General features: G+C 56.2%; 1 protein-coding gene across 2 annotated transcripts; it reads right to left on the bottom strand.

The window, feature by feature from the left end:
• Positions 1–799: 799 nt before the first annotated feature.
• KCNA4 (potassium voltage-gated channel subfamily A member 4) lies at positions 800–8,244 on the bottom strand. Of its 2 annotated transcripts, none has more exons than XM_007659108.4 (2): positions 8,175–8,244; positions 800–4,500 (listed from the first exon to the last, which is right to left on the bottom strand). In XM_007659108.4, exon 2 carries the CDS (start codon positions 3,741–3,743, stop codon positions 1,758–1,760), a length of 1,986 nt encoding a protein of 661 aa, XP_007657298.2. In that variant the 5' UTR covers positions 3,744–4,500; positions 8,175–8,244; the 3' UTR covers positions 800–1,757. The 2 variants fall into 2 exon arrangements, with proteins under 2 accessions (XP_007657298.2, XP_007657303.2); XM_007659113.4 differs by lacking the exon at positions 8,175–8,244 and adding an exon at positions 7,988–8,069.
• Positions 8,245–12,821: the final 4,577 nt, after the last annotated feature.

Raw genomic sequence — 12,821 nt, 5'->3', positions numbered from 1 at the left:
CACTGTACTAAGCGCTTGAAAGGGACAATTCGGCAACAGATAGAGACAATCCCTGCCCATAGCTGAACCGGAAGAAATAGCAGTAGTATTAATATTGACATAGTAGCATTCGTTGAGTTCTCATTTAGTGTGGGCCACTGCACTAGTTGCTTAGAAAGTAGAGCATGAGTGCGTGCCTTCACCATTAACATTTGGAGATCATACAACCAGTCACGTTCATCCACAGCTTATGTCTGTAAATCTCCAAAGTTGGTTATGGGCATGTTTAAAAGAGGGACAAGGAAGAGACTGCCTTATCCCTACGTGTTACTCCTCTTTTTTTCTATCCGTCCCACATGTCTGATATTCACCTCTAAATGCTGCAAGAGATAAACAAAACACATTGACAGAGTAGAAACTTTATCCATGAAGAAACTGGAATGTAGGATGAGGAGGTGAGATGACAAGTATTTCCTTGGAGTGGGTAGAGGAGAAGAAAATGAAAGGGTAAAAAAGTTGTTCCAGGTTCCTAAATATTTCCCCTCACCCCGCCAAATCCAGATTTCTTTCTTTGACGTGCAGTTCTAGCTTTTACCCACAAATCTGCATATTGAAGGAAATCACCTAGCCTCTCTGATGGGACATTAAGGATCTGACAGGTCTTAATCCACCATCCGCTGCATTTGCTAGGCGGCAAACTACTGCTCCATTCCTTTGGTAACTGGATTGGCACCTGACCTCGAATTGTGATTGTTCTACATTATAATTAGGGAAAATAAGTCCAAATCATCGGTGTCCGAAAATCATTTTAACAGACCAATTTCAGAAGATTGTGAAATTTTACTTCACCATCCTTTCTCAGATCACAGTTATTTTTGCTTTCAAGAAGATGGAATAGATGTAATGCTAGCTGCTTGGCCATCAATCTCACACAAAGAATGGAGGAAAATAAAAGAAGACCCAGAAATCATTCTTCCAATGATTGTCATTGAACTGTTACATTAGTAAACATTCACAGTATGAAGTCTCTTTCAGAATATCTCCAGCATATAAAATAGTGCAAAAAAAAGCATTCCAGTCCCTTTATCTCTATGGTCAAAACTCGTTACATTTTCTCTTATTCAGCTCCTTCCGCGTATTTACTCAACATCTGCTGCCATGCCTCCACGATCAATAATGAAAAATAATTGATTCCCGAAGACCTACCAGCCTTTTCAAAGTTGATTTCCAGTTAAGAACAAACTGATTAACCCAGGATGAAGTTCTGACCTCTAATCTGTTGAATAATTTACTCTTTTTCTACACGGCAAATTTCATCATTTTCGAAAAAGCAACAGCTATGGAATCCAGTGATTTATGAGGTGCTATTAAAGCATTGATAAATGACTGCTGAACTTTGTTAGTTCTTACATAGTAAATACTTCTGAATGCCAACTTTTTACCACTGAGCGATTACTAGCAATGTTGACAGTTTACACACGCACGCACGCACACGCAGTCCTGGTTAACCTCCCTTGGTTTTCCCACATCTCTTCCACCCGATGTGCAAAACTCTTGCATTCTAGTAAAAATATAAAGATTTTCTTCGGTTTAACCTCCCCCCACCCCTTCGCAAGGTGTGTCTTTACTTGATATGTAATAGAAGTGTAGTACCAATTACATCATGTCTGACCATTAAATGGCGTACTGGGGTCTGCGGTAAACTCATTTGCATATTTCATTTTTATCACTGCACTCTCTATGCATAAATATATTTGGAACCGTTCAGGGGGAAGGAATCACACATCAGTCTCCACAGCTTTTGCATTTGCACAGTTTTTTTTAGCCGTTTCGCTGCCACGACCTTTGCCCTGACACTTCTCCTCCTTTGCACAAAGAGATTCCTTAACTCCTTCTTCCATCTCCAGATACTCTGACTTCTCCCCCAGGGAAGAAGAGGTCGAGCTTCTAAATTTCTTCAGCAAATTCGAAGGGAGATACGGGCAGCTGACTGCGTTCTGGGTCAGCTGTGTCTGCTCTTCGTTTTCCGTCTCTCTGTGGTAAAAATAGTTGAAGTTGGAGACGATCACTGGCACCGGTAAAGCAATGGTTAATACGCCCGCGATGGCACACAGGGACCCCACTATTTTGCCCCCCACAGTGATGGGCTTCATGTCCCCGTAGCCCACTGTCGTCATGGTCACCACGGCCCACCAAAAGGCATCTGGGATGCTCTGGAAATGGGTGGTGGGTTCATCCGCTTCCGCAAAGTACACGGCACTGGAAAACAGGATCACCCCAATAAAGAGAAAGAAAATGAGCAGGCCCAGCTCCCGCATGCTGGCCCGCAGCGTGTGACCCAGGATCTGCAGGCCTTTGGAATGCCTGGAGAGCTTGAAAATGCGGAAAACCCGGACCAGGCGGATGATCCTCAGGATGGCAAACGACATAGCCTGCTGCTGGCCATTGCCACCTCCCTGCTGCTGGGCCAGGTCGGTGCCCAGGGTGATGAAGTAAGGCAAGATGGAAACGATGTCAATGATATTCATGATGTTTTTGAAGAAGACGGCTTGGCTGGGGCAGGCAAAGCAGCGCACCACAAACTCAAAGGAGAACCAGATGATGCAAACCGTCTCCACGATAAAGAAGGGGTCGTTGAAGATCGTGTGCCCTGAGTTCTCCAGGTGGGGTGCCGAGGTGTCATTCAGGAGTATCCCCGGCCCGCCGGCGCTCAGGGCTAAGAGGAGCTCTTTGTCGTCCCTGAACTCGGGCAGAGTCTCCAGGCAGAAGATGACGATGGAGATCAAGATGACCAGGACTGAGACGATGGCGATGCCCCGGGCTGGGCTGGAGCTCTCCGGGTACTCAAACAGGAGCCAGATTTGCTTCTTGAACTCGTTCTCGGGCAGAACCTTGTCTTCTTCCTCCCTCACGAAGCCCTCGTCTTCCCGGAACTTAAGCAGGGCTTCCTCTCCCAGCTGGTAGAACTTCACCTCCTCCGTAAAGATGTCGAAGGGGACGTTGACCGGCCGCTTCAGCCGGCCCCCGGACTGGTAGTAGTACAAGATGGCGTCAAAGCTGGGCCGATTCCGGTCAAAAAAATACTCATTGCGCAAGGGGTCAAAGTACTGAGTCCGTTTTTCTGGGTCGCCCAGCAGGGTCTCGGGGAACTGGGCCAGGGTTTTCATCTGGGTCTCAAAGCGCAGACCCGAAACATTGATCACCACCCGCTCACAGCAGTCACTGTAGCGAACCGAGCTGTAGCCTCCTCCGCCCCCTTCGTCCTGAGGCAGCAGATCTGTGTAAGAGCACTCCTCTCCGCGGTCATCTTCGCTGTAGTAAAACCTCCCCTCCTCCTCCTCCTCCTCGTCCTCGTCCTCCTCCTCCTCCTCATCGTCCTCCTCACTCATATCCTTCAGGATCTTCTCTTCGGAGCCACTGGGCATCAGGTCCGAGCAGTGAGGGAAGCTACTCTGCCGGTGATGCAGCTTCTTCTTCTCTGCCCGGGGCTTGCGCCGCCTCCTGCTGCCATGAGACTCGTGGTGGCTGCCTTGAGAGGAGCATGAGGCCGTCCCACGGGGCTGATGGTGGTGATGGGAGCCACTGCCCCCGCCTGAGCCACCGCCGCCTTCCACCGCGGCCGTGGCCGCTGCCACGGCTGCCGCCGCGGCTGCCCGGGAATGGGCCAGCCGCTCCCTCTCTCGGGCCCGGGCTTGGGCGGCGTATCCGTAGGGTAGGTGACTGTTGCATCCTGAGCTCTCCGCGCTCACCATTGCCACTTCCATGATGCCGAGCGTAGAAGAGGGCCAGGCCCTGGAGAGAAAAATGGGCTCCCTTGTCTTCAGCAGATGTAGGAAGCTTCTAAACCATGAGATGGATCTCTTGGAAGCACAGCCCTATTTTCAGCCCAACTTTCCATTTCCCGCCCACGAACCTGCACCTCCTTCGTCTTCGTTCCCCAAGTGTTCGATCCGCACCATTGAGTTTTGTTAAGTTTGACCAAGTGGCAGCTCGGATTTGGAGAGGGTAAAGGCCCGAGCCTTCCAAGGACCTTTTGGTTTTAGGTTTCTCAGGCTCAGAATCACTTTGGAATCCAGCTTACGGTGTCGTTGCAAGGTTCAAAGGCGGCGAGCGTCGGACAAGCCGGCAACTGTGCCAAGAAAGCCTTTTTTTTTTTTTCCTCTTGCTATTTTCCCGTCATGGAAAATTTCCAAAGCTCAGTCCGTCAACTTCAGCCGATACAAATAAGTCTATAGCCTCAGCATTTGTCTTCGAGTAATGACTTGGTCCATGTCAAAATGGGACTGATTTAGTATTGAAGTACTTTCGGGCATTGCTTTTCCAATAGTTAGAGGACTTTACAGCCCTCTCCGTCAGCCTGTCAACCATTCCTCAGACTCAAGGACAACGCCAGGCGGTGGCAAAGACCACGGAAAGAACAGGAGGCGTCGGTGGAAAAGTCGGGTCTGAGTTCTCCATAGAAGATAAGGAAGAAGGAAGGGGTCTCCCTTTGGCTGAAATCACATAGAAGTAGCACTTATCCTGGAAAGGGAGAAGAAAAAAAAAGAAAAAGGAAAGACTGAGTCATTTTCCCAACATAAATAACTAGGGTCGTGTTTTAAATTTATAGGACAGGGTTTTCTGTGGCTAATGAAACCCCATTCAAATCGGTTTGCCCCCAGGTCCCGAAAAGATGATCAGATTGCTTAATTATGGGTAAATCCTGGAAGACAAATGCAGGATCAAATAGAGATGCTTACAAAATTCTTCAAAAAGACAAGTATTTTTTGCGAGGGTTGGGCCTGTTCTTAGGTTTCTTCACGAAGCAATCCCTTTTTTCTCTCCCATTTTTGATTTTACGTCTCATATATGTGTCATCCGCTTGCCCTTTGAATTCATTCTGTTTTCTTTACGTCTTTAATTTTCTATCTTGCCTCTTTTCTTTTACTCATCTGAAACCTCACTTGGACCTATTCCAAATCTTCTCTCCGAGCTATCGCTTACTCTCTGCCTGTACCACTTTATTCGTTCTCTTTCATTAGCCCAACAGGTCTTCTCTTCTTCTGAGTGATTCTCAAATCTACCTCCCTGAATATCCTCACAGCCTTACTCAGGGTATAAATTACACAAAATCTCAGATCCTCCTCCTCCTCCTCCTCACTCCCTATATTTTTTAAAAAAGATCAGTACTTTCTCACTGTTAGGGGCACAAAATTTGCCCTGGAAGGGGTAGCCTAGGTACACAGAACAGAAACAAGAGAAAATTTGATCAGAGAGTCCCCAGGGAAATGGGACTACAGCTGACACACTTTAGACTTTAGACAGGGAGCAGGGCGGGAGGGGGGAAGAAGAGAGTGAGAGAGAGAGAGAGGGAGACCCGATAACTTTCTCGTCTCTGAAATCTTGGGTTTAATTCCCACTTCCACTTGGTCATCTCACTCTTCGCCCCTTGCCCCGTCACCCTTCCCCCCCCGCCCCCCGCCAGGATCTCCATTTGGCCCTTCCGACTTTGATTTCCTAGATTTTAATCCTTTCCCTTTTTCCTTCCTGACCATTCACTCCCAGCTCTGTTAGGTTTTTCCACCGCAACCCCCTTTTACCATCATCCCTCCTTGGCTGCTGTAACTGGAATTTCTAAATTCCCGTGTCTCGGCTTGCACGTTTCTCTCGGCCCGTAAAGCTGTTCTTCCTGAAATTCTTCTCCATCCCCACTGGTGTCTACCTTTCTTCATTCTCTCTGTGCCCTCCTTTATCCTCGTGCCCAACAATCTGTCTTCACATCTGTTCACCGGCTTCCTCTTCCCGGCCCCCCCCCCAATTTTCATCATAGTGCTGAACCTACCCTGGCCCCTCAGCTTTCCACCTAATTCCTTCCCTTCTCCTCCTCCTCACTGGTAACTTCCTTCCACCTATTCTTTCTGTCCATCCCCTCCCACTAGACACTGCAGGACCAGGGAGCAGAGGTTGGAGGAGGGGAGGGTCCAGGGCAGCGGGGCAAGGTAAAAGGAGAGGAGGGTATTTTCCAACCCCTAGACTGCGAACCCGTTATTGGGCAGGGATTGTCTCTATCTGTTGCCGAACTGTACACTCCAAGCGCTTAGTACAATGCTCTGCACATTGTGAGCGCTCAATAAATACTACTGAATGAATGAACCACCATAACTCCTCTTAAAACCGGGCCGGCAAGGAAGGCAGGTGGAAGCTCGCAAGGCTTGTCTCTGTTGCCGAATCATCCATTCCAAGCGCTTAGTCCAGTGCCGTGCACATAGTCAGCGCTCAATAACTACGACTGAATGAATGAATGAACCACCTTAGTTCCACTTAAAACCGGGCCGGCAAGGGAAGCAGGTGGAAGCTCGCAGGGCTTGTCTGTCACTGGTACCGAATCGTCCATTCCAAGCGCTCAGTCCAACGCTCTGCACATAGCCCTCAGTAAATACGATTGAATGATTGAAGGAGCCACCTCAGGTCCTCTTAAAACCGGGCCGGCAAGGGAGGCAGGTGGAAGCTGGCAGGGCTCGTCTCTGTCGCCTAATCGTACACTGCAAGCGCTCAGTCCAGTGCTCTGCACATAGTCAGCGCTCACTAAACACGATCGAATGAATGAATAAAGCTCAAACCCTCGCTGCCTCTTCCTCCTCCCTGGAGATGCCCGACGACCCGATGGTCCCTGCGAAGGAATGCCAGGGTGATCGGAAAGGGCACGGGCAGGCGGGCGGGTGGCAAAAAGGGGTGCCGACTTTGGGTGCCACCTGGCCTCGCCAACACAGGCCGTTGCCCGAAGCCGGTGGCCGCGGGCGCCCATGCACGGCCCCTAGGGATGCCAAACGCTGCGAGCAGCCTCCCGTGCCAGCCCCGCTGGGCGACCGGTGCCCAACGTGTTGTTGCCGGCCCGGGCGGGGACGGGGCGAGAGGGGTTGGCTCCATCCACCCGGTCGAAGACCCTCCCACATCCCCCGGCTGGCAACATTTTAAGGGCGGCCTTTTAAACCTTTTAAGCGTTTTAAGGGCAGCTCCTGCCAGCCGAGCAATTAGGGGGCTTGTCCCGGCACCCCTCGGGGAGCCGCAGCCTGGCTCGGCAGCTCGGGGGCACGGAGCTGGCCTGTGCCCAGCCCCCGACCCTCGGGGGTGGTTTTTACCACCCTCCCTCCGGGCCCTTCTGCCAGCCCCTGTGCCAACGCGGGGCGCGGAGGGGCGCGGAAGGGAGCGACGAGGGTGATGCTTAACCGTGCCCGGGCGGAGAGGAGAAGAGAGGAGCAGCCTGCGCGGGGGCTCCCAGCCGTGGGAGGGGAGCGGAGGGGCGCGGAGGAAGGAGGAGGGGCGCGACGAGGTGACCTTTACCGTGCCCAAGCCGAGGGAGAGGAAAGGAGCAGCTTGCGCCGGGGCTCCGAGCCGTGGGAAAGGCGCGCCAGGTGGGCGCGGAGGGGCGCGGAGGAGGATGGAGGGGCGCGGAGGAGGATGGAGGGGAGCGGAGGAGAGCGACGAGGGCGACACTTAACCGTGCCCGGGCCCGGAGGAGAGGAGAGGAACAGCCCGTGCCGGGGCCCCCAGCAGTGGGAGGAGCGCGGAAGGGCGCGGAGGAGGGCGGAGGAGGGCGCGGAGGGGAGCGACGAGACGACACTTTCGGTGCCCAAGCCGAGGGAGAGGAGAGGAGCAGTTTGCGCCGGGGCTCCGAGCCGTGGGAAAGGCGCGCCGGGCGGGCGCGGAGGAGCGCGGAGGAGGATGGAGAGGAGCGACGAGGAGACACTTACCGTGCCCAAGCCGAGCGAGAGGAAAGGAGCAGCCTGAGCCGGGGCTCCCAGCCGTGGGAAAGGCGGGCGGAGGGGCGCGGAGGAGCGCGGACGAGGGAGGTGGGGAGCGGAGGAGGATGGAGAGGAGCGACGAGGAGACACTTACCGTGCCCAAGCCGAGCGGGAAGAGAGGAGCTGCCTGCGCCGGGGTGCCCAGTCGTGGGAAAGGCGCGGAGGAGGGCGGAGGACCGCGGAGGGGAGCAGAGGAGGATGGACAGGAGCGAGGAGGAGACACTTACCGTGCCCAAGTCGAGCGAGAAGAGAGGAGCAGCCCGAGCCGGGGCTCCCAGCCGTGGGAAAGGCGGGCGCGGAGGGGCGCGGAGGGGCGCGGAGGGGCGCGGAGGGGACTGGGCGGGCGAGCGCCCCGCGGCGGCCAGAAGGGGAGCTGCACCCCTCTCCCCCCCCCCCCCAAACCCCGGCACTCACACTGTGAGAAACGCTGAGGCGGCGGGGGCTCCCAGGCAGCGGCGGCCGGGCGCCCGGCGGGCAGGGCATGGGGCCGGCGGGGTGGAGGGAGGGGACGGGCCGAGGGAAGGGAGCCCGGAGCCCTGCCGCCCGCCCCGCCGGCCGCCCCGCCCCCGCGGCAGGCGACAGCGGCGCATGCGCCTGCAGAGGACAGAGCCCCGCCCCCCCGCCCCCACCCCCCGGGACCCCGGGGGGCGGGGGGGGCGAGGGGGGCGGGGGGGCGGGGGACCCGCCATCCGCGACACGCTGCGGCCAGGGCTCGGCCCCCGGGAGGAGGAAGGGCGGGCGCTTGCTCTTCAGCACCAGGGCCAGCTCCCCGGGCAGAGCGCTCTGCGCAGCGTCCGGACTGCGCCCTGGGGCAATAAAGACAGGCGGTCCCCGCCCAAGGGGGGCTCCCCGTCTAGAGACCGCAGGCGGGGGAGGGAGGGAGGAGGTACGGGGAGGAGGTGGGCAGGAGAGGGGGGTGAGTGCGAGGGGGGTGGGGGGCGGCAGCGGGGGTAGGACCGGAGGAGGGATCGGGGGTAGGATCGGGGGCAGGACCAGGGGCTGGACTCGGGGCTGGACCAGGGGTAGGAGCAGGAGCAGGACCAGGGGTAGGACCAGGGAGAGGACCAGGGGCTGGACCAGGGGCTGGAGCAGAGACAGGATCAGGGACAGGACCAGGGGCTGGACCAGGGGTAGGAGCAGGGACAGGATCAGGGACAGGACCAGGGGCTGGACCAGGGGTAGGAGCAGGGACAGGACCAGAGGCTGGACCAGAGGTAGGAAAAGGGACAGGACCAGGGGCAGGACCGGGGTAGGAGCAGGGGCAGGACCAGAGGTAGGAGCAGGGACAGGACCAGGGGCAGGACCAGGGGTAGGAGCAGAGACAGGACCAGGAACAGGACTAGAGGCTAGACCAGGGGTAGGAGCAGGGACAGGATCAGGGACAGGACCAGGGGCTGGACCAGGGGTAGGAACAGGGACAGGACCAGGGGCAGGACCAGGGGTAGGAGCAGGGACAGGACCAGAGGCTGGACCAGAGGTAGGAAGAGGGACAGGACCAGGGGCAGGACCGGATAGGAGCAGGGACAAGAGCAGGGACAGGACCAGGAGCAGGACCAGGGGTAGGAGCAGGGACAGGACCAGAGGCAGGACCAGGGACAGAATCAGAGGTAGGACCAGAGACAGGACCAGAGGCAGGACCAGGGGTAGGACCACAGGTAGGACCAGGAGCAGGACAGGAGGAAGGACCAGAGGCAGGACAAGAGGCAGAACCAGGGGCCGGAGCAGGGGTAGGATCAGGGTAGGACCAGAGGCAGGACCAGGAGCAGGACAAGAGGTGGGACCAGGCACAGGACGGGTAGGACCAGGCACAGGACCAGGGATAGGACCAGAGGCAGGATATGGGACAGGGCCAGGGGCAGGACCGGAGGTAGGACCAGAGGCAGGGCCAGAGGCAGGACTAGGGGTAGGACCAGAGGTAGGAGCAGGGGTAGGACCAGGAGCAGGACCAGGGACGGGACCAGAGGTAGGACCAGGAGCAGGACCAGTGGTAGGACCAGAGGCAGGACCAGAGGCAGGACCAGAGGCAGGACAAGGGGTAGGACCAGAAGTAGGACCAGGAGCAGGACCGGAGGTAGGACCAGAGGCAGGACCATAGGTAGGACCAGGGGTAGGACCAGGAGCAGGACCAGGGACAAGACCAGGGGCAGGACCAGGGGTAGGACCAGGGGTAGGACTGGAGGCAGGACCAGGGACAGGACCAGGGGCAGGACCGGAGGTAGGACCAGAGGCAAGATCAGGGGTAAGACCAGGAGCAGGACCAGGTACAGGACCGGAAGTAGGACCAGAGTCAGGACCAGGGGAAGGACCGGAGGTAGGACCAGGGATAGGACCGGAAGTAGGACCAGAGGCAAGACCAGGGGTAGGACCAGGGACAGGACCAGGGACAGGACCAGAGGCAGGACTGGGGGTAGGACTGGGGGCAGGACCAGGGGTAGGACCAGGAGTAGGACCAGAGGTAGGACCAGGAGCAGGACCGGGACAGCACTGGAGTTAGGACCAGGGACAGGACAGGAGGTAGGACCAGGGACAGGACCAGAGGTAGGACCGGAGGTTGGACCAGGGGTAGGACCAGAGGCAGGACCCGGGGTAGGACCAGGGGTCAGACCAGAGGCAAGACAAAGGGTAGGACCAGGGATAGGACCAGGGGTAGGACCGGAGGTCGGACCAGGGACGGGACCAGAAGTAGGACCGGAGGTAGGACCAGAGGTAGGACCAGGGGTAGGACCAGAGGCAGGACCCGGCATAGGACCAGAGGCAGGACTGGGGGTAGGACTGGGGGCAGGACCAGGGGTAGGACCAGGAGTAGGACCAGAGGTAGGACCAGGAGCAGGACCGGGACAGCACTGGAGTTAGGACCAGGGACAGGACCGGAGGTAGGACCAGGGACAGGACCAGAGGTAGGACCGGAGGTAGGACCAGGGGTAGGACCGGAGGTAGGACCAGGAGCAGGACCAGATAAAGGACTGGAGGTAGGACCAGAGGCAGGACCAGGGGTAGGACCAGAGGTAGGACCAGGAACAGGACCGGAGGTAGGACCAGAGGCAAGACCAGTGGTAGGACCAGGAGCAGGACCAGGGGTAGGACCAGGGACAGGACTGGGGGCAGAACCGGGGGCAGCTCTGGGGGCAGCTCCAGAGTCAGATCCAAGGACAGGACCAGGAGCAGCTCTGGGGCCACCTCCAGGGGCGGCTCCAGGAGTGGTTCTGCGGAACAGCTCTGGGGGCAGCTCTGGGGGCCGGACTAGGGGTAGGACCGGAGGCAGGACCAGGGGCAGGACCCGAGGTAGGTCCAGGAGCAGGACCAGGGGCAGACTGGAGGTAGGACCAGAGGCAGAATCAGAGGCAGGACCGGGGGTAGGACCGGAGGCAGGACCAGAGGCAGGACCAGGGGTAGGACCAGAGATAGGACCAGGAGTAGGACCCGGGTTAGGACCTGGGGAGCTCCAGGGATAGCTCCAGAGTCAGATCCAAGGGCAGGCCCAGGAGAGGCTCTGGGGGCAGGTCAGGGGGAAGGAACAGGGGTTCCTTGGGGGCTGCTTCAGGGACAGGACCAGGAGGAGCTCCGGGGGCAATTCTGGGGACGGGACCTGGGGCAGCTCTAGGGGCAGCATCAGAGGTACCTCCGGGGAAAGCTCCTGGGGCAGCTCCCGGAGCATTACCGGGGGCAGCTCCGGCTCCAACAGGCAGGCGGGTGAGCTGAGTAAGAAAGCAGGAGAGAGGTGAGTAGGCAGCGAGTCAGACGGGACGAAGGAAGCATTCCGAGTTGTCGCAGACGACAAGTGCACCACCTGGGATCTGAAGCTTGGGGTTAAGGCCTACCTGAGGCACGGTGATCCTCACCGCGGAGGACCCCAGTGAAGGAGCCAGGCTTGATTGCCGGGCCTCCTTTCTCCCAAGGTGACAGGTCAGCGGGTCTGATGCAGCAACGGGTGTCTACCGACTGGCTCAGGTCACCCCTTCCATCCCTTAAGCTCAGAGGACGGTCCCCTCTTCCATCGAGTCTTGCCCAAGGATTCATGGAACAAGGGCGTCTACTCTGATCCCTCTGGGCTCTAACCCACCTCTTTGCAAATGTGAAGACTTCCACCCACCCCCCCCGCCCCGTTGGATATCCAGTCCGGTGGCTTGGCCAGAACCAGAATGAGACCCGCCAGGGCATCTTTCCGTGCCAACCCACAACAGGAAGCTGACTCTCGATCAGAAGGTGGGAGGGGGATGGTGGGTGAGCCAGAAAGAGAGCTCCCCAGCTGTAAACCGGAAAGTAAAAAGTCAGGCATACGTAGGACCCTCCCTGTCTTCTGAAAAGCCATTTTTAAAAAATTCTGGACTTCAAAAGCCAGAAGCCATCACGCTTCCTTCCTCAGGGTCCTCTTTCTGGAAAAAAGCTATATTCACTGTTTGCCATCCCGTAATAGGAGGTGTAATGAGAGTCTAATGACCGAGAGAGGTTCCTTCAGGATTCGGACTTTTGAATTCCCGTGCTATGTTTTGAAGAGTCTCAGAAAACAGAGGTCCCCATTGAGATGCTCTCGCTCTCAATGGGGAAGAAGGGGTTGATCTAAAGAAGTGCTTTTGAGAGAAGTGGGTGCTTTAAAGAGACATTATTTATGGCAGTAATGGAAGTTCCACAGAATAGGTTCCACAGGATTTGAGTTACAAGGCTAGGATGCTAAAACAGAATCTGCAGGTTCAAAACCAGACTTACAGCTCGGTTTCTAAATAGCACATCACTTAAATCATCTGTTGACTGGTGTAATACATGCATTTCATACCTAGAAAATGATTTCTGAAAGCATCTTATCGTTGCTGGCAGAATCAAGGAATTTTAAAGCTGTTTTTAAAGAAGACGCATCTTTCTCTTCAAGGGTAAATTAAGCCCGAACGTTAAAGGTAGACATAGATGGTATAAGAGAAAGTTCTGGAAAAATAGGTGACCGACCTTTAGCATCAAAGAATATCCCCAAAACATGATGAAGTGAAGACATCAAAGAAGAAATAAACCCTGGGGAAGATATTAACAATTTAGCATGTAGGAGATGATTTTTTAATGTACCTCTTTATT

The sequence above is a fragment of the Ornithorhynchus anatinus genome, chromosome 3 (genome assembly GCF_004115215.2).
Source record: "Ornithorhynchus anatinus isolate Pmale09 chromosome 3, mOrnAna1.pri.v4, whole genome shotgun sequence".
Lineage (NCBI taxonomy): Eukaryota > Metazoa > Chordata > Mammalia > Monotremata > Ornithorhynchidae > Ornithorhynchus > Ornithorhynchus anatinus.
This window is presented reverse-complemented; position numbering and strand designations above follow the sequence as displayed.

What these genes read in the sequence shown, in the direction of transcription:
- KCNA4 (XM_007659108.4), bottom strand. Translation starts at nt 3,743, where the DNA reads ATGGAAGTGGCAATGGTGAGCGCGGAGAGCTCAGGATGCAACAGTCAC.